Below are 20,695 nucleotides of genomic sequence, written 5' to 3'. Positions count from 1 at the left end.
CAGTATACCACAATAAAAATATACCTATTTTTGCTTTTATAACTGATTTCAGACCATTACTAAGTCAGTTAAGAGTTCTTCAGACACCAGATATACCTTCTGTGTATTTGTGTATAACCACATGACAGCATGCAAAGTAGTGCTTGCCTAGTTCTTCAGGCACAGAAGTGGAAGCTCAGAATATCTCTGTTTTCCTGTTTGTGGCCAAGGAAGATGTGTAAAACCTTTTTCACTGGGTTTACAGCTATTTTGTTTTTAATTCTTTCCGCTCAGTTTTCCTCAAGCCACAAACCAGACACTGCTGGACAAGTTTAAGCGTCAACACGAAGGGAACTCCTACATTGAATTTCCAGCAGTCATGGAGCCAGCTTTCATCATCAAACACTATGCGGGCAAAGTGAAGTACGGAGTGAAGGTCTGTCACCCAGCTGTTCCCCAGCAGTTGTTTTCATTTAAATCATCTAGCTGTGATGGTGGAAGGAGAGTCCCAGAGGCTCCAGAGGGGCGTTTTGGAGAACGTTTGGCTAGAGAAGAGACATGGGGGTCAGGAGGGAAGTGTTTGGTGAAAAGCTTGGCTGAAATGAGAAGGTGAATGGGGATTGTGTCTTCCTGATCTCTTCCACTTTGCAAGCTCTGTGTGTTGGCATTTTGGGGAAGAGTTTAGGGACTGCACTGAGTTAACGCTGTGTCCCAGGAACAGGTTGAAATTGGGTGTTTGGTAGCCTTCCGGGGCTTGGTTTGTGTAGAGAACTCAATGGTTTTTTCATCCTTAGCTGTTTTATGATACAAGTTACATGAACATAGGTCTCAGCATCTCACTGCTGCAGGTACTTTTTGAAGTCCCATGCAAATGATTTCAAATTTGACCCTGTTTCTATTCATGCCAACTATCAGCAGAAGCAGTTCTGGTGGGCAGGTGAGCCTGTATGAGAATCAGCCCTAGGATTTACAACTGCAAATCTGTAATTGTGTTTCTGATGCAATGAATGCATGTGACAAACTTAAGCATCAGCTTTGAGATGCTTTGCAGAGTGGTGCTTTGGGATAAAACAATTGTTTTCTGGACAAAAAGAGACATCCAATATGGGGGCAGAAAAAAAAGATAGCAGCAGGATTCAGTAGTTGTGCTGTCCCAGGGACAGCCTGGCAGATCTTACCCAGCGTATCTTGTAGATATTGTTTATTTTCCTTTCTCTCCTTCCTTTTTCTTCTTCTTCAGGATTTCCGTGAGAAAAACACTGATCATATGCGCCCGGACATTGTAGCTCTCCTGCGAAGCAGCAAAAATGCCTTTATCTGCGGCATGATTGGGATTGACCCCGTGGCCGTCTTCCGCTGGGCAGTCCTGCGGGCCTTTTTCAGGGCGATGGTTGCTTTTAGGGAGGCAGGAAAAAGATACGTGGAGAAGAAAACTGGTACGTGTGCTGATCTCCTAATCCTAGCACCTGATTTTCACCAGCAGTTTAGGTCTAATGTATTACTACAGTACTTTAAGTAGCCTAACATCTTAGGAGCTCTTAATCTATTTTTTAAAAAAATAAATCATTAAACCAGTGTTTAGATTTTTGCTATGCAAAAGTCACATCTTAAGGTATGTTTGGATTTTAACACGTTATAAGAAAATATTTTCACTTTATTGCTGCTTTAACTTTTCCTCTTTGTAGGATGCATGTGTAGGAAAACCTGAGTGATTCAGAGACATAAAAATTATTCAGCAAATAAGGCAAATTATTTTTGCTAGGATTTCTTGAACTGTTAGTTACGACTGGAAACAAAAAAAGGCAATAATTCTTCTCTATAATTTTTCATGCTGTTCACCCTTTAAGCTGCAAGGGACCGTGTCTCTTGTCTAGCAAAATTCATTGCTTTGCAGTCATCCAGAACCACCTCATGCTGAACGTGGGGGCATTAAATTAAAGCAAAGTAATGGTGCATCATCATGCTGTGGCAGGCAATACCTGGCTGTGCTTTTAGACCATTTCTCTGCATAAAGCAATTTCCAAAAGATGGGTACAAGCTATTACTATTAATTTTTGGGCACAAGAGGGCTTGAAATTCATGATGAAATTAGAGTCTCAGCAGGGAAAATGTCAGCTGAGTTAAAATTAAGCACGGGGCTGCACCATGATGTTTTTTCAGTCTGAGAGCTGTGCATCAAGAACAGCTAGGGAGCCTGGGACAAGGAATGTAGATATGGAAACTGTACAAGTGGAAAGAATAATTTTCTTGTTCAGGGCAAATAATAGCATCCCAAGAAGAGCAGGAGGCAAAAATCAGCTTTCAGCTCATGAGGCTTTTCCTCTCGAACACTCAGGGGCAGCGTAAGAGAAAAGATATTTCTCATGAACCAGGGTCTGTCTGATAACGATAAAAATCTGTTCACAATCTTTGGGAGTAAGAACTAATTTCAAGCCCTGCTTCACTTTCTGTATCTCTGGCAATCAGTCGTGCCTGCCATGCTCACCTTCCCACTAGCCAGCTTTCTGCTTTTCATTCTTGATTTTGTGGCAATAATTTGCTTCTATCTATTTATATCTATATATATAAACATATAGGTATAAAATAGTCCAGAATGTTTTCAGACAGTTCCAAGACTCCGTTCTTGCATTGCCTTTTCTTTCTGTAGCAAAACTAATGAATATCAGGTAATGACTGATTGTATTTCTATAGATTCTATACATTTCTATGATTTCTAAACCTTTTCTATCCTGTGATGCTTCTTTTTTATCTATCTGGTATCCTTTAGCCTGCTTTCAAATGGTTTTGTGCTTTGTAACCCCTGGGTTTTGAGAAAGGAAAAGAAAAAAAAAAAAAGAGGGGAAAAAAAACCCCAGAAAGCTGGGCAAGACTGGTCTTAAGCTTCCCAGCAATCCTCAGATAATTTATAGCCTGAATTTCTTTCTACGTGCATCTTCAGCCTGAACTGGGGAAAAGTCACGAGGAAGTCACCATTACATAGGCAGAACTAGTGGGAAGAGATTACCTAAATCTAATTCCTGTATTGAAGTACGCCATATCCTTGTAGGGAAAGCTTGCTCTAGCCCTGCAAGTGATGGTGGAGCTGGGACTGCTCATGTCCAGCTGCCTCTGCCCTCACCTGTCCCCTCCTAGCGTGACTTCTGCCCAGGCAGCACTTAGCGAGGTGAGATCCGTAGCAATGTTTTCACCACACTTTTGCTGGTGACACCTCATGCCCATCTCCTGTTCAGTTGTCCTCCAAACCGCCCCCGTCCTGCCAGGGCATCACAAAGCGGATGGCTGTAGCAGAGGCAGGCCTGAGCAGAGGTCTTGGCTGGTGTCCGGCTGGTGGGGCATGCTGGTGCAACACGGCACATCCACTGCCGGATGCTGGTGGTCCCTCCTGCTCCCCAAAATAATGCAGAAAAGCCCCAATCTGCCGCTTTGCATCTATGGCAGAAGGCATTTGTGAATTATTAACGAATTGCTAAAATTACCCCATCTTGATAGCCAAAAGCAGGCAACCAAAGACAGCATATGCTTTAGGTTAATTTTGTTCTTTTACCAAACCTTGCTGGCTTTAATTAGCCTGATTTGAGTGCCTTACTGCCCATGGACTGTGGAGCTTTTCATGAAATTACGGTAGATTAGCTGAGAGTAACTTCACACCCGTACAGTCATCCAAGTGTGCACGCTTAATATTTATGCCTAAGTTTGGAAAAGGCGTGCTGCCCCGTCCTGGGTTTCTGAGGTCCTGTCTGCTGCTGCTACCATCCATCAGGCAGGTGTAGTGCTGAGTAGGAAAATATCTGAAGATTTTTTTGTTTTTTATTTAATGTCCTTTGCACTCTTTTGTCTTTACCTGTCTGAAGGCATGTCCGAGTCATGCTTGCAATACCCAGTGGGGATTTTAATGAAAAATCTCCGGCTTATGTGTAAGCAGCTCTGCAAAATTTTGCTCTGCTTTCTTTTTGCATCATCCTTTTGGTTATCTTCTCTGTGCCAACCAGTACTACGGCTGCTTATGTAAGGATAATCAGCACTTTTTCCTGCTAGCTTTGGGGACTCTTTCTTTTTTTCATGCTGCTAATATCCTCGTAGTGCAGCTGTTGGTGACTGTGCAATCGTTCTTGGTAACCTGGAGGTGAAGAGCAGCAAAGCGGGCATCACCGTGAAGTTTGTTGTGTACCTTTTTCTTCTGCCTGAGAGATACTTCTTACAGTGCTGCCAGCCCTCCTCGGATTAAACATGCCAGGATCTGGCGAGCTGCAATTAGCTGAAGGGTGGACTTCTTCAATAATTAGATTTTTTTATTATTATTAAGTTTATCAGGGAGGATTGAGATGGTCCAAAACAACTACATGTTTGAACTACATTTGTTAGTGAACTTTGATTAAAGGAACATTATCAAGCTTTTTAGGAAAGAAATCTGGCTGATTGACATTTTTTTGCTATATCATTGATATTAATTTATTATACAAAAGCCCCTAATTATTTGTTAGTGAAAACTTGATGGAAGAGCTGGCACTGTTCATATAAACCAGGCTGCGGAGACTCCCAGCTTTCTCATCTTGGTTTTGCTGGACACAAACCTAAATCCTCGCTCTGGTGAAGGGTTCGTGGTCCTGGGGCTGTGCCCTCCCTGGACGGGCTCTGCATTTGCACAGCCAGCAAGGATTGCTCCTTGGGTTAGTGCCCATTGCAGCTGACCTACACAGTAACCCCTTCTCGAAAATGCTCCCATTGACTTCTGCAGATTTATTCTTGATGCTGGGCACCAGAAAACCACCACTACCTCCCCCACCACGCCTCCTCCCCAAAAGAATTAAAAAAAACCCTTTGTGTTTGCCAAGGAAAAGTGACAGCATGGCAACCAAAAAATTGGTCTTTGAGGTCTCACTGAGCAGCGTGAAGTGATGCTAATGGGAGGAACATGCCCCTTGACAGTTCCTCTGGCAAGTTCAGATTGGTTCTTTCTGATGATTTAATGCATTGGTATGAAATGCTTCCGTACATGCTGACACAAGGTGGCTCCTCGGTGACCTCATTGCCCCTCAACGGGAGCATGACGTATCCCTTGACTCGGCCATGTAAACAATGACGGAGAGGTGCTGCCCATGGCACAGCGACCTTTTCTGTGGGACCTCCCCTCCAGCCTGTGATCAGAGCTGGGCTGTCAACCATCCTCTTGCCCAGGCAGTGATGGTTTCTTCCAACTTTCGACCTCACAGCCATCCTGCCTAACTCCAGACTCTGTGTCCTCTTCCCTTGAGGAATATGGAACCCTTGTTTAATACAGATAATTTCTGTTTTTCCTTCTAATTGCCAAAATCTGAGCAAGATGTGGCACTGGGATGCAAGATAAGAATTTGAGGTGGCCATGTCCGGGAGCATCTGCACAGTGAATTGGGTATAACACCTGGCAGAGGCACAGAAAGGATTTTAAAAAACAATTAATAAAAATAAAGATTTATCTAATCATCTTTTTTTTGCCCAGATAATCTCCAAGTGATTCTAAAGTGATTATGCTGTGGCTAATAAGGTTTATAAGTAGGGCTGGGATGTGGTCCAGCCCATCGCTCCTGTGCCATGGCACCATGTCCAGAGGACACCAAAGTTAAATTGTGTCAAGTGTGAGAAATGCGTGACCTTTGAGCTCTTGTGTCCTTCGGGCTTGTTCTTTACCCTCTCCTGATTTCTGCTTTTGTAATCTTTCTTTTCTCTCCTTTTTTTTTTTGTTGTTTTTATTTTGCTTCCCAAGGGCATGATGATGCAGTGCCATGTGCGGTTTTGAAAAGTGTGGATAGTTTTAGCTTTCTCCATCACCCAGTTCATCAGAGGAGCTTAGAGATCCTGCAGAGGTGCAAGGAGGAGAAGTACAGTAAGGCTCCACCACCCACCCTTCCCTCTGATATGACACTCACACACCAAGAAATGGAAACCAGGTGCATTCAGTGTAGAAAGGGTAAAAGAATAAATGCCCAAGAAGCCTTGCAGGATTGAATCATCTGCCTTATAGCAATGTTGAGCATATTGGGAAATTATTAGGCAGAGTTCGGAAAGTAAAATTAAATGCAAGCCCGTGTCTCTTGAGATATCACGTCATTTTGTTGGTGGTTTCCCTGTTTACTAACTGACGTTATAGTCAGGATGCTGATGCTGGGGTATTTTTTGTGTGTTTTATTGTTGTTATCACATGTGTGATAATAAGTTCAAAGCATTGCAGGTCTGGTAGGAATATTGCTGATATAAGGCACATGGCTGATACAGCTGGAATTTAACTTTATTCTGATTTCATTGGACTTGAAAAATAACTCTAGCTTGTGAAAATACTGTCTCTGAGGGCTTCTACTTAAAACTAAAACATTTGGCAAAGTTATTTTACAGAATGAGTCAAGATGCACTTGGTCTCCGTTTCTTCCTCCTCACTCCTCTGTCACGTAATAAACTCATCCTGCATGACAACATGGACGCTCTTGCCTGCACTACTTTATTTTATATACATATATTAAAAGAATGCATATTTGGTGCTCATATCTTTAGGTATATAATTTTTCTGCCATTATTCTCTTCCTTCGTGTTGCACATTAAAACTTACAGAAATAGAGCACTGCTATATGCAGTCTGCAGATCCTCAGCCCAAGTAGCTAACTTAAACATTTTGCAGCTTAGGTGTAAATGCAAAACACCCAGGTTTTTTCCGCAGACCTGAGCACGGTAAGTAAAGTAGTTGCATGTTAAGCCCCCACAAATACACTTTTACTGCTAGAAACCTTAAATCAGGTGTCCGTGCTTCCTGCAGCATGTAGCACTGGGGGGAAGCAGAGGTGTTTTAACTGTTAATTTAGACTTTAATGCTTAATTTAGACTGCATTACTTTTTTTATATAAGTTCCCGCCATTGCCACTATTGCTACAAGGAAATACAAAGCAGTAATGCAAACACAGCACTAGCTTTTATTAAGTGTTGGTGTGCTAAGTGACCTTGCTGATACTACTAAGAAACTATTGAAAAAGAAGGTGATTATGAGTAATTTTAATTGCAATCAATTCATCAATTTAATTGTAATTTGTAAGTTAGCTTGGCAATATAGGAAGTTTGAAGGGGGGTAATTTGCAGTTGCTTAGGTGTGAAGAGGGAAATTCATACAACTCGAGACACTTCGTGCTTTAATATGAGACGGTGACATTGAGCTCAGTGTTGAGCTCAGCATTTTAAAACCTCACTTCTTCTAGACTAGTCGACGCAGATCGGTCTCTCTTAAGGTAAAACCAATACATGGATCTGAGAGTAACATTGCTGTAGTTTGTGAACTGGCCAAGAGCATCTGACCAGACAAACGAGTAATTCATGTTCTGCATTCGGAAATCATTTGCATCTTCCCACGGGGTGTGCTCCTGTGAGCTGCTTCCCCAGGCTCCATGGCTTTGGCAGGCTGAGCTGGGGTTGGAGCGTGTATAATTTTTCAGTCCTGAATTCAGCGGGCTTGGAGGCCCCACAGGCGAGGATGCTGGGGCTGAGGTTGGCCCTGGGGACTCAGCTTTTCCCAGGAGTCAGGTGAGGTTACATCGATGTCATCCCTGAGAGAGGGGACCAAGTTGGTCATCTCCTTGAGATCAACTCAAGATGAGTTGTGCAATTACTTCTAGGTGTGCACACAGAGAGAAAACTAATTGATTTGCTGAATATATTGAGATTCCATTTAGGTCACTTGGTGTTCATCTTGTGTAGCCAGCTGATCACCCTTCCCTTACCATCTGAGCTGCTTCACTGGTGTCTTTCAGTCTATCAGTTAATTGATGGTCTTCCACCAGAGCAGGGCACTGGGTTTAGACATCTCTGAGGGTTGATGTTCATGGGTAAGGAGTAGACTGGGATTATCCAAAGCTCTTCTCAATGAGGGCAAAGACCTATTAGGCATATCAGTCTGTCTTTCTGAAATGCTAGAGCTGAAGAAAAGAGAATGTGCTTGAAAAATCAGAATAATTTTATCCCTGAAGTGTAAAAAAGATCAGCTTGCATCTGAGCAGGGCAAAGGGAGTGAGTGGTTTTCACTCACACCACTGTTCCTTGCATGCAATGTATTATTTGTATAATATGTACAATTCAGTAGCCTGTATTCACTGTACAGAATTCTCAAAGCCACATGCGACTCATCAGCTCAAATCTAAGAAAACCCCTACTCTGTTTTCCAGAAAAGGGGCTACATCAATATGACAACTTCCATTCAGCTGTGGCATGTATGCGTTTCTTCTTTTAAGAGCCAGGTGATGGCACAGTGTAGGGAAGTGGTGCTGCTGGCAGGTCGGCTGGGTTTGGTACAGCTCAAGCAACCATCTAACCCTGCTTGGGACTGTAACTGTCATTGACCAGAAAGTCACTTAAGGTGCTAAGCTTGCAGAATCGTGATGCGGTGTTAATGCAGCTGTTATCTGGAAGCTTGCAATAGAAATTCCCTGCTCCCGAGCAATGCAGGGTGCAGGTGCAGTAATATTTTGACACAAACTTGTCTTCCCAACTTCAGCCTGACTTGTTAGATTAGAATGGTGGTTTGGCCTTTTTCTTTCAGGGATTTCTTTGCTGGGGCATGCGGGGAAGTGAAGGAAGACAGTTTGCTCCAGAAAGAAGAGCATGGACAAAAAAAAAATCTTAGAAACACCAGTGAAAGACCATTTCTCATGGAATGCTTTGTTAGAGAAGCCTTCTGTGCCTTAATGCAGAAAGTATCCAGGCATATATACTATATATAAAATAGATGCAGCTATATGTTAGGTGCTTTCTTAGTGTAAAAATAGCTACAAAAAACACTAATCAGCTTTCTGATTACTCCCATTTCTGCCTCCCCCTTTACAATTGGGTTTTCTGTGCTCTAAGCAAGCAACTTTTGGCACATAAGTCCCAGCCTTGAAAGAGGTAAAAGAATGCGCCTAGGATAAGAAATGTAGCAAAAAATGGGTTAAATGGCAAAAAGAGGGATTAAAAAGGAGGTTGAACTCTAGGCATAGCTAGGCACTTGGATAGATTATTTGGTTTGCTTTCTAAAAACCTCCAGAGCTGGAGATTGCAAAACCTTCTCATGCAGGGGTGATTCGGTCCTGCCTTGGAGCACAGGCAAGATCAAAGATGACCTGTGGCAGCACATTCCTGAATTTTCTTTTGCTTGGACCTCTAGGATATTTGGACACCTTTAGATACAATAATTTAACCAACTGGAACATCAGCCTTTTCAGGCACTGCCTGCCCAGTGTTCTGGCTTCAAGACAAACTATTAAAATACCTCAACAGGTAAAGGACAGTTGCTGTCCCGTTAAGGGGATATTGCCTGCTGAGGTTTGGTAGGAATTCATCTCCTTAGAACTGTCAGGCTCTGAGGAACCGGCACACCAGCAGGACAGGTGCAGACCTCTCTATTTGCTTTGCGTTCATCTTCAGAATAAAAGGGTCCTTAGGACACCATTTAGCTCAGCATCTGGGCTATGTTAAATAGGAAGATGATAAATGTGGGGAAGAGGGGTATGCTATTGCTTCTTCCTATTCTGTTACAAACTATAGTTTAGACTTCTTTCTTTGGTAAAGGAATATACTTTTTGCCCATGTTCAGGTGAGCACTGCGATGTTTTCTGTCTCACAGAAGTGATTTCAGGACAGTTAAAAATTGCTTAGTGGTTTTCATGTCAAATTTTACTTTATCGGGTCTTTAAATATCTGTAGTTTAGTGATTTGAAAAGTGTGTTGTTGTCTTCTGTCTTCCTAAATGCTTGGTTGCAAAACATTTCTACTTTGTGGAAGCTAGAAATGTCTGCTTCTGTAGCCATGCATGATAACTTTCTTGGCTATTTATTAAATATAAATTTTTCTAAAACTATCCCTATCAAAGGATATAGGTTCAATAGGCAATAAAGCCTCCCTGTGCAGCATATACTACTTGCCACACATGTCCCTGTCCATATGTCTGCAGGAAGGGAAGAAGTGTACAAGGAATAAACTACCATTTTTCCAGGGATCCTACTTACGTTCAGGTGTTTGGCCCGTGCAAGCAACTGGGGTGTCCCATGCACAGTGGAGAGCTTAGGGACATTTTGGACATGCAGGTCACAGGTGGCTGGGCCCCCCAACACAGCAACCTCTTCCTTCACCCCATTTGCTTACTAGCTGGGGGACAGCGTGTCCCTAGCACAACACGCGTGTGTGGGTGGGGAATTAGTAGGCTTGAGCAAACAGCATTACTCATAAGGGTGATGACTGAAGCAGAGAGGTAGAACTTAGTAGACAATGGGTATGTCGGCATCCTTGGCACCCTTGTATGCGCAGCATATGCCATGACACGTACATGCTCCTCCTTGCTGTAGTCAGTGCTAAGCTATGGCTGTGCTAATTGCTTTTTGGCAAAGAGCCAGGCAGAAACATCTTTTTTTATGTGCTGTTTTAGGTATTACTCGGAAGAGCCCGCGGACACCGCTCTCAGATCTCCAGGGAGTCAATACCATCAACGAGAGGACCCAGCGGTAAGCCTCTTGCTTTTATGTTGGCACGGCAAGGAAATCTGGGGTGGGAGAGCACTGCCTGTTGTTATCAATTATTGTATTAACGTTTCTCCCAGCTTGCTTATTGATTTTGTCTTCTCTTCATTCCTTCTCTGCTATGTGATCATATCTAGATATCTTTCCTGACTGAACAGCAGGCAGGGAAGGCAACTTCCCTGCATCAAAAGGCAGCACTTGTCATTGGTGTGGTGTATGAGGTGGTAAGAAGCTTGCAAAAAAAATTGAATGTGCCACTGTCAAGGAAATAAATATTTACCAAGGATTTTATTGGTGCAAAAACCCCAATGATGTGTTTTGGTACAGAACTGCGTGCAAGTGGTGTGGAGGATCTGGGAGGTTGTGAGGCTTGAGATGATACCCTGTTAGATGCTTGCTTGTTTTTATGGGAAAGAAACATGCTAACTTCACAAATGCTTTTACAGTTTCTATGTACAGGTTTAGTTTTTAATCATTCCTTGAAGGTTCTGGCCATTGAAACAACTACTTAATAAGATCTTTTTGTTTGAGAGTCAGGTCTACGCTTTGAGATGCATCTGTGCCTCTTCTGCAAAAAGTATTCCAAATCCATTTCAGAATTAAATTGCTTATGAAGAAAAATATCTTCATTTTAAAAGGGATATCTGGGCACTGATCCTCCTCCTTTTCTCCAGCTACTCATGTTATCCCTCTGCAGACCCCAGAAAGTCCAATTATCCAAATACCACCTCTAAAGGGGTATGGTGCCTCTCTGCTTCCCTCTGAACAGATGTGTGTGTGTGCTGGGGAAAGATATGATCAAGCATCCTCAGTTCTTTAAAATGATTGCTTGGAGCTGCAGACACTCAGGTGTAACTTCATGGCTGCTCTGAGTTTCACAAGAAGTTGCCACAAGTCAAGAGGAGTCTGAGACTGTCTCCTGAAACATGTCCATCAAATGCCCTGTAATGGTCCTTGCATCTCAGTGTGCTTCCCTTCCACCCAAAACAAAATATCCTCTAAATATATTATAAAACCTAATTTTTTACTGACTTTAATGCCAAATGGCCAAGACAGAAATCAGATAAATGTTGTTCCTTTTTGTTCTAGGGGAACAAAAGTGGCTTTTATTGTCTAGCTTTGTTTACCACATGCCCTCTTGAGTGCTATCAAGACTAGAATATCCCTCCTGCCCTGAATGTCCTCCCTTTGAGAGTGATGGTGCCGCCCTGCTGAAGGAGAATTGTATAAAATTCCATAAAATTGTTGGATCAAATTAATAAATTTGTGCCAGTTCTCAAGTTTGGGCAGAAATCCAGCTTGTGCAAGCAATCTCACCCTGTCATGGGAAGGTGGTGCGAACCCTGGTTGTCCTCGCACATCAGTCGTTCCCACCCCTCCTTTTCTTTCCCCTAATGCTGTAGCTGCTACAGCTTTAATCTGTTGGGTTACAAGGGTAGTAGGTACATTGTAACATTTGAAGGAGAGAAGGTTGATGTCTCCAAAGGTGACGTTCACTGTTTCTAGCATGTCTGGTTGCACAGGTTTCCCTAAATATGATGTAATGTGAAACTTTGTCCATGTGGAGATCTTCATGTGTAGATAAGAGAAGTTCTGCAGTTTCTCCAGCAAGCCTTCAAATTTGATGTTGCTGTAATGAAGAACATCTGTGAAATGGGATGGGGCTTTTCCTGACTGTCCAGGTCCAGTTTTGGAGGCACGTCAGTGCAGGAGCTCGGGCTGCCGACATTTTCATAGGCCAGAACATTTCAGTTATCTCAGTGAGGGGCCATTGTAAAGGCAGGGAAACTCCTCCTGTCCCAGGCACTGAGGGGGATGTAGTTCTTTACTGTGTGGTTCAGTCTGTGGTCAGCTCTTTTTATTTGGCTTAACCCAAACCAGCACAGCAGACAAGTTGCCTTAAACAGCTGGGATCAAGGGCAGCAGCTACTGTGTCTTCCTTCATCATCCTCAGCAGTTGTATCCTAACAGGGTCAGGACAGACATTTTATTCCCTTTACTGATGTATTTGCAGAAAATATACTTTTGAAGCTGTTCTAATTCCCATGTTCCTCCTGGTGTGTCCTCAGTAGCATGGTCCATGATCTTCGATTCTCTTGGACATAATCAGTGATGGGTCCCCAGATGTCACCCATGCCTCTTCCTTCTGAGAGCATAAACCGGACCTCTCGTAACATCTCTACAACCCAGCCTGCACTTTCAGAGTAGGCAGAGGATTTTGATCCCTTTCATTGTGGATGAATTTGGCCTGAAGAATCATGTCACACTTGATAAATGTTGGTATTTCAGTTAAATTGCGCTTGTTGAGCAAGAAGGGGTAAATACAGGGGTGAAGGTAACACATGTAGAAGAGAGATTTGCTTTAACAGCTTTCCAACAGATAGACAGGCAGGTGATTTATGGAGCTAAATTAAACAGGAATTTGCTTTCAAAGCCATCTCATGATCATGCGGTTGCTGATAAGTCTGCGTTGTACATCCAACCCACAGGATAGCCTGGGGCTTGCTTCTAAAAGCAGATCTGAGTTATGACATCATGCAGGAAGTCACTGTGGAGGCTTTAGCGAGCCAGGCGCTCTCCTCTGATCTCAGGAGAGAGCGGCGGGTGGTTTGCACATGCTGGCAGGGGCGGACCAGGCTTCAGCGGGGCGCTGGGAAGCCAGCGTGCCTTGGAAGCGCCTTCACTGCCCGTCGAGTAATGAAAGCCATGCCATTGCTAGCCCAAACCGCTCGGGCTGTCGGTTTTCCTGATGGTTTATGTTCGTGAAACTTTTGTGTGCAGTGATGTCTAAGGGGCATGCAGGAAAGCAGGTGTTGATCAGACTGTCTTGAAACAGTTGGTTGGGCTTGGTGAGATGGTTGACCTCCCAAGTACAAGAAGGGCTACGTCGATTGCTATGTGCGCCGTCCTAAAGCGTCCATAATAAACAGAGCTCTTGGTTTATGTCTTTTTTTCCCCTCTATTTTTTCTTCCCCAAGGCCACCTGGGAGTTTCTGAGTTTTTCTATTCCTTGTTGTCCTGTTGTGATATCCACAGCCGGTCTCAAGCCTGGGAGTGCATTGAGGTCAGCCACGATTGATGATGGGTTGTAGATTCCAAAAGTGGCCATTGATGTTCAGTGGTACCCATCAACTGGTGATTTTTGTTTTCCTCCTGCAAATAGGAGGTTTGTGATGGATGGGACCTTAGCTGTAAAGAGACAGAAGGTGGACAGGGGAGATCACCTGGATACTAACACTTCTTGCTGGCCTTCCTTTAATTGAACAGGCTGCTTAAAAAAAGTAGGTCCTGGAGCACTCAGCTAGGGGTTTACTTTGCTGTGATTCATCCTTTCTGTTAATAGTGGTACATGTGAAAATACTGATTTCATGGGGCTAGGAAGGAATTTGGAAAGTGCTGCAGCGAGGCAGCAAGGTGACTTGTACTCCAGCATCATGTTGCTCCAAGGCTGGCTCCAGGAAAGGACAGATTTACAGGCTTTATTTTTTAATTTCCATGTGGCATTTGGTATTTGCCTTTCCTTCAAATCCAGACTCTAAGGCTAAGGGCTGCCTTGTTGCTAGACCTCAGAAGTGACCGGTGCCAGGGGGCCTTTTTAAACCACCATGTCCTTCAGCATCAGAAGACTGGTGCTGCGTTGAGACTCCTCCTATTCCTATTCCTCCTGTCTGAGGTAGCTTGGGGGGCAGGTTGCAGACCCCACATCCTTCCTTAGATCATCTTTATTTCATATGATGGTTTATACAAGGCTGACAAAGAGTTTAAAATATTAGGGGGGGAAAAAAACTAAACAACCCACAAACAAAGAAAAAAAAAAAAAAAAAAAACCCCACCACCAAACCCGAAGTGTTGCAGTTGGGTGCAGCCCAGGAGAGGCTTTGCATAACCCCAGACACCACAGGAAGGCTCCTCAACTCTGGAAATTACTTGCCCTGATGTGGAGTTTTGTTGAGTACCCATTTCCTTTCCTCCAAGAGAGGATTTTGGTTCCTCTCACCATTCCCTTCAGTCCTTCTGCAGCCAGGCGAGCATTTTGGGACACCAAAGCAGCTCTGCTCCATGGCAGAGCGGACAAAATTTGCCAAGTGATTTGTGATCAGGGCCCAGTGAGTGTTTCTGGGCCAACCCGGTGGTGCAGCTGGGGCTGGCATCCTTCATGTGCGGCAAATGATTAATCTGTCACAAATGATACTTGCTTTTTCTTTTCCTGATGAAACGAGTGCATGAATTGAGAAGACAAAGTCAGCACCAGCATCATCTGAAGTAGTGACTCTGTTAATGATGGCAAGGCTGATAGGAGGGGTCATCTTGTATTCTTCAGATCACTGAGGTATCCGTAGACCCAAGCCTTCTGTCTGGGCAAGCTGGAAGCTGTTCTCCTGCAGATAGTTCGATTCTTTTATGAATATTTGATTTTTGAAAGGTGCTTAGGTAGCCGAATGTTTCATCCGGTGTCTGGCGTCATGAGTTCATCCCATGGGAGCGAATGAATGCTGATAAGAATAAAGCGGCGACTCTCATTTTCCACTGATGCACTGATGGATTATTTTATTATCTTTTTTTTTTTTTTTCTTTTTTTTTTGGTCGTAGAACCAGGGGGGTTTGTATCTTCCTAACACTGCGTGGTGTTTGGTGTTGCAGTGATGCCTATGCGGTTGGCTGGAATGGCCGGATGGGGATGCGGCACAGCAGGCTTGCCAGCCCAGGCACCTTCCTAGACAAAGATGGGATATTTGTCAACGCGACCAACAGCAAGCTGCTGGAGAGGGCCCATGGCATCCTCATGTCAGTACAAAAGGAGGGGATTTTGGCTTTATTCCTGGAGCTTAATGAGCAGCATGGGTAGTTAAAGGAATGTAAATAGCCAGAATATAAAAATATCAGTGTTTCCAGTAGACTTGGAGACATTTCACAGTTGGGTCAAAGCGAACCTGGTGTTTTATGCACCTGATTTATTTAACTCTTATCATTCATTTGTAATGACAGACGCAGGGAAGAGAGAGAAAGAATGAATCTGCTGGTCAAACCAGTCTCAAGATATGACAGTGATGTAATGCAGTCACATTTTTTAACATAATATCAAAGTTTCCATTACAAATTAGGTGGGGAGACAGTGTTGATGATTCACACTACAGCCTCATCAGAAGTTTCAGAGAACATCGCCAGGGTGGCTGGAGTTCACACGGGGTATGAGAAAGCAGGAGGGTGGTCAGTCGTTTTGCGATGCCGCTCCCTTACTTTACCCAAATTACCGGCATCCCCATCATTTCCAGTGTAAGGATTCCCTTTAATTGGATACCTTCCTCTCAAACCTGTGCCACTACATTTGTAAAACTAGTTTGTAGCGTGCAGAAGCTGCCCAGTTTCAGTGCAGGTTATAGGAAGCAGCTGCTAAAGGGGACTTGGAAGGGCTTGTTTCATAAACTCCTCCATCCTGCCGTTGCACGTGTAGATTAACCTGAGCCATTTATTATCTCCCCAGGCGAAATAAGAACTTCAAAGCCAAACCCAATCTCCCAAAGGTGAGCGTGAAGCAGCATTTTTACCTGCTGGTCCATGGGTTAAGGCTGTAGGTACAGTGATGAGATGCTGATGGGTATGAGGAAGATCATTTGTGTCTACATCAAGACCTTTGTCAGCTCAGTTGTGTTCAGAGCTGTTTAATTTACAAAAAATGAAAGGATTTCAGCCCTGATTTGTGCTGGAAGAGTATTGTATGAGCACTTGCTCATACTTTCTTGGACCTGCTATGTCTCCTTTTTAATTCCTCCTGGGAAGGAGTACATAGGTGCTGGCAAAATCTGATAATCAAATCTCTAAACTAAAATGAGCGCGTAGGTTATGCAGGAGGGCTGGTACCTGATAGACAGCAGGCTTGTCTGATTCAGTTTCCTTCCATCTTGGCTGCATTTACTGTATTTTACAAGATGCCAAGAGATCTGTTGTATCTAGAATAATGCTTGTTGTGGTCCTTGCTGGTGCTGTGTCTGTCAGTGGTCAGAATGGAGGATCAGGAGGAGCAGACTTTGGGTTTATGCATGCACATTGCACCCAGATTGGCACAGATACAGTTAATCAATGTACTGCTCATTAACAGTGAATTGTTTGTCTGCAGCCTTTAGTGGGTGGGAGAGCCAAAATTTCCTGTGGTCAAAGATGCCCTTGGCAAGTCCTCAGAGGAGCTTGGGAGGAACATGATGTGGGGAATCTGGCTCTGGCTAAATAGAGCAGAGCTACATTTCAAGCCATCCCTCATTGTTTCCCAGTAAGATTAAGTAGGGTGGTCACCTGAGGAAGCCCTGCAGAGGATATAAAGAGGGATAGAGCAGACAGCATGGTGATAAGATCCAGTTATTCTTGTATTTATCAAGAACAAATGGAGTCTCTCTTTTTCCACAGCACATGCTGGATGTGAAGTCCCTCAAGCACCTAACCAACCTGACGCTGCACGACCGCATTACCAAATCTCTCCTTCATCTCCATAAGAAGAAAAAACCGCCCAGCATCAGTGCCCAGTTCCAGGTAATCCTTTGCCTTTGATACAGAGAGATGAATTAAAAGCAAATACCTGTTCTGGGTCCCCAGGGTGCCTAGGAGGATGCTTGTAGGCCCAGTCCTGTCCCATCCTCGCCACCTTTTAGAACATGAATTCGGTTGAGGATGTGGTTTTGTTAGGCTGGGAGACATCTTGCAGGTATCTAGTGTAAATGGAGAGAAACAAGAGCAGTGGTGGGGGATGATGCGGTCAAGCAAGTGTGCATCCCTGTCCTCTGGTACCTCACTTTCCAAACTATTGCATCGTGGCACTTTCTTTGCCACATCCAGCAACCACAGAAACCCAAAATGACATTTTCCCAGTCTTTTTACTTGTATTCAGTGTCTGAAATTGAATCTGTTTTTAAGCCAGCCAGAATGTGAATTTTAATAGGTAGGGGTGGAAAGGTCAAAATATTGCTGCATTCTCTCCGGGCAGGCAGAATAATTCAAAGGAGGGATCGATAACAGCATTTTTTGTGTTGTGGGTGCTGTGCACCAGCCAGCCAGCCCTAGGAATAGCTGCAGTGAAAATAATCCTCCAATATGTGCATCAGGGCCTGGAAACTGCTAGAAGACACATGCACAGGCAGGTGGTAATATTAGAAAGCAGCTTTTCAGTTAAACATTGGTTTCTAAGCAAGTCTGGCTTGGTTTTGACTTGAAATTTTGGGTTGGTTTTTCTGGTTTTGAGATGTGGGTCATTTTTAGAAAGTCTCTGTGTAGAACTGGGTAAGATTAAGTAATTAAATGCATACAGACACACACACATATAGAAGCCTACTTAACTATAATGTGCAGAATATACATCTGTGTGTGAGTGTGTGTGTACATATATATATGTAAAGCTTAGTATAGTCTAATGGTACGCTGGTTAAAATACACTTCTGCAGAGTTTGATTCACACAGTACCACAAGAGGATGAGGCAGGGATGTCTTGGAGTGAAATGCCTTCCTGAAACCTGTTTGTCCTTCAGACAAAACCCTGAAAAGCTTCAGGGGGTGTGATTGAAATTTTTTTTATATATTTTTTCAGTGCATACAAATAAAAGAACACTCAGTGCTGTGAAGATTTCCCCCCTGCCCCTGTGCAGCAGAGCAGATCGTTCAAATACCCTTCTTAGACTTTCTGATGTTCCCCAGCAATGACTTGACAACGTAGGAGCTGTGCCTACTACACAACCTTTTTTTCTTTAAAAGAATAAAAACATATTTAAGTTGAAGGCAGCTTTGGTGTGACTGCCTGTGTCTCCTCTTAGACAGATGCTGAGCATTCCAGCCCTGATTTCATTTAACACTTGTAAGAGAGAAGCATTTTCTCGAGAGCGCAGCCTGGTGCAAACCAGTGAGATCACTTTTTTATCAAGGGCAGGCTAATACAATTGCTGTGCATGGAACTGGGTCACAGGCAGAAAATACAAATGTTTCCTATCCTGGGGTTTTGGTGGGTTGGTTGGGTTTTTTTGCTGATAAATGCTGCCTTGTGGCTAATGCCTGAACACCGGGCTTGCCATCTCCTATTGAACACCATCTCCTATTGATTTTAACTATACCTATACTTACGGTAATCTATAGGTGAAATAGCTGTATTGGAGGATGCTGTAGGAGCAGTGATGGCTTTCACAGTTGAAAACTAGACTGCTGGTACCTAAACTGCAGCACGGCAATTTATAGCCTATGCTTTTATCCTGCATGCAGGCTGTTGCCCTGTCTAGCACGGGGTGATGCTGAAACGATTCGTCACACCCTGAAAGACCAAATACAGGTGGTGAAGGAGCATGTGGGTGGAAAGTTTTGCAGGCAGAGAAACAAAGGAGCAGGGTACAGGGTTAATCCAGGGACCTTGCGTGTCCTTTACAGATTCCCGATGACCAGAGCTTGCGCCAGATGGCAGAGGGTGCCTGAACCATCTGCCGTGTGCAGGATGTCGCTGGCTGCTGATGAAATGGAAATACCCCCTCCTACGGGGCTGGTGATCACAGTATGGTCCAATTTCCACAATTGCCAGTGCCAGGAGTGCTTTGCTTGCCGGGCTTGCGGCAGGACTTTGGCAAAGGGGTTGCATCCCATGTGTACCCCGCTTCCCTCCCACTGGCCCAGTGTGGGTCACAGTGGGATGGTGCAGCATCATTGCTGATTGATATCTCCTCATAGGCTTTTTTTTTCTTTTTTTTTTTTTGTAAAAAAAGTGATTTCAGTCTACTTTTAATAAAACCAGGAGCGTGCCAGTGGAGGCCTTCTGCGTTGCGGTGTTCCCACTGCTCCCTGGGATGGGAACGACAGGCACATTTGCATGCCGTTAATAGACACACAACGCAGCTGCACCACACATGCATGGGATCCATCCCTTACTCTTCCCAGATCCTGGATGTACATAAATTTTTCTAAACATGAAAGGCTTCCCATCAAAATGTCTTTTAAATGATCAGGAGTAGAAAAGGCTTCCTGCAAGCAGATCTGTAGGCGAAATGCTTCTTTCTAATATCACGCCATTTTATTAACATATATATTCAAAAATTTATAACTCTGCTTATAGTAAATATGCAACAGAGTATCTTTTACACAGCTGAGTTTTAAACACTATTAAAAGCAGGAGTAATCAGCTCTGGAGTACGTTACTAATACTATGTCAGTAATGTGCTCAGCAATTGGAGATACTAAAAGTATTTATAGGGCACAGTGAAAAAAATGCAGTCAAGGAGCCTGGCCAGCCGCAGACTGACTCAGCATGCTCTCATTTTCAGTATGTTTTTATTCAAAGACCTTGTGCTTCGTCACAGAGGAGTCAAAAGATTTGCGAGGTGGAGGAATAACTCAGATTGATGTCCTGCTGGACATCAGTTGGGTTTAGCAATGATGCCAATATAAATTCATTTTTATGGGCTAGACTCCTAATGGTGATGCAGAAATAAGGGGAAATATAAAATGGGAACCTGGAAAACCCTCAGTTCTCAGTGATCACAATTGTGCATTTCAGCAGAGGAATACGGCCAGGAATATGCCTGCATTAAAGTTACTCTCCTCTAAAAACAACCTATGAAGTGTTAGGGTTCACAGGCTTCAAAAATTATTGCGAATTCCAGATTGCAGATCATGGTGAATTCCAGATCTTCCCCTTGCAACGCTGTCATTAAGAAAATTCATTTTTAAAGCAGCAATAAATGCTGCGTGGACTCACTTTTGATAAGGGAAAATTTTATTTATATTTAAAAACCATCAGTGGTTATTTGGTGCAAGGTGTGACTCCTTGTCTTGGGGCTCCCACTCAGGTCTAGAAGAGGTTTGTTGCAGAGCAGGGTGTGACTTTGGGCTTCAGTGGCTGGTGTGAAAAGGTCGAACCAGGGATCTTGAAATACAACCCAGCATTATATTTCTCTCAAGCTAATTTGGTGGATGCAGAGACGAAGCCAGCCAAGTTGCTTGAGCGGAAATACTCATTTTGGGGAAAGATTTCCCGTATGCCTGGTTTACTCATCATTTATTCCGATTTTTATTTATTCTGATTTAAGCCCTTGGATTTTCATTATTCATTGTAGTCTATTCTCCGTTTCCCAACTGAAGATGTCTTCTCTGTTGCAGGCATCACTCAACAAGCTGATGGAGACCCTTGGCCAAGCAGAACCTTATTTTGTAAAGTGCATTCGATCCAATGCCGAAAAGGTAAATGCCGTCCTGTGGAAGTG

At 43.6% G+C, this 20,695-nt stretch overlaps 1 protein-coding gene across 10 annotated transcripts in view; it reads left to right on the top strand.

Moving 5' to 3' along the window:
* Positions 1-20,695, top strand: part of MYO9A (myosin IXA) — a 183,430-nt gene that overhangs the window by 131,661 nt on the left and 31,074 nt on the right. For 9 of the 10 annotated variants that reach the window (XM_040601411.1, XM_040601416.1, XM_040601413.1 and 6 more), the window contains 8 exons: positions 274-415; positions 1,220-1,415; positions 5,720-5,839; positions 10,388-10,463; positions 15,120-15,263; positions 15,961-16,000; positions 16,878-17,000; positions 20,592-20,672. In XM_040601411.1, the coding sequence (XP_040457345.1) occupies positions 274-415; positions 1,220-1,415; positions 5,720-5,839; positions 10,388-10,463; positions 15,120-15,263; positions 15,961-16,000; positions 16,878-17,000; positions 20,592-20,672 (922 nt within the window). The remainder of the gene's footprint in view (positions 1-273; positions 416-1,219; positions 1,416-5,719; positions 5,840-10,387; positions 10,464-15,119; positions 15,264-15,960; positions 16,001-16,877; positions 17,001-20,591; positions 20,673-20,695) is intronic. The other variant, XM_040601417.1, reaches the window with a different exon arrangement.

This window comes from Falco naumanni, chromosome 7, assembly GCF_017639655.2.
Source record: "Falco naumanni isolate bFalNau1 chromosome 7, bFalNau1.pat, whole genome shotgun sequence".
Classification (NCBI taxonomy): Eukaryota; Metazoa; Chordata; class Aves; order Falconiformes; family Falconidae; genus Falco; species Falco naumanni.
Note: the sequence above shows the minus strand (reverse complement) of the source record. Positions and strands in the feature narration are given on the sequence as shown.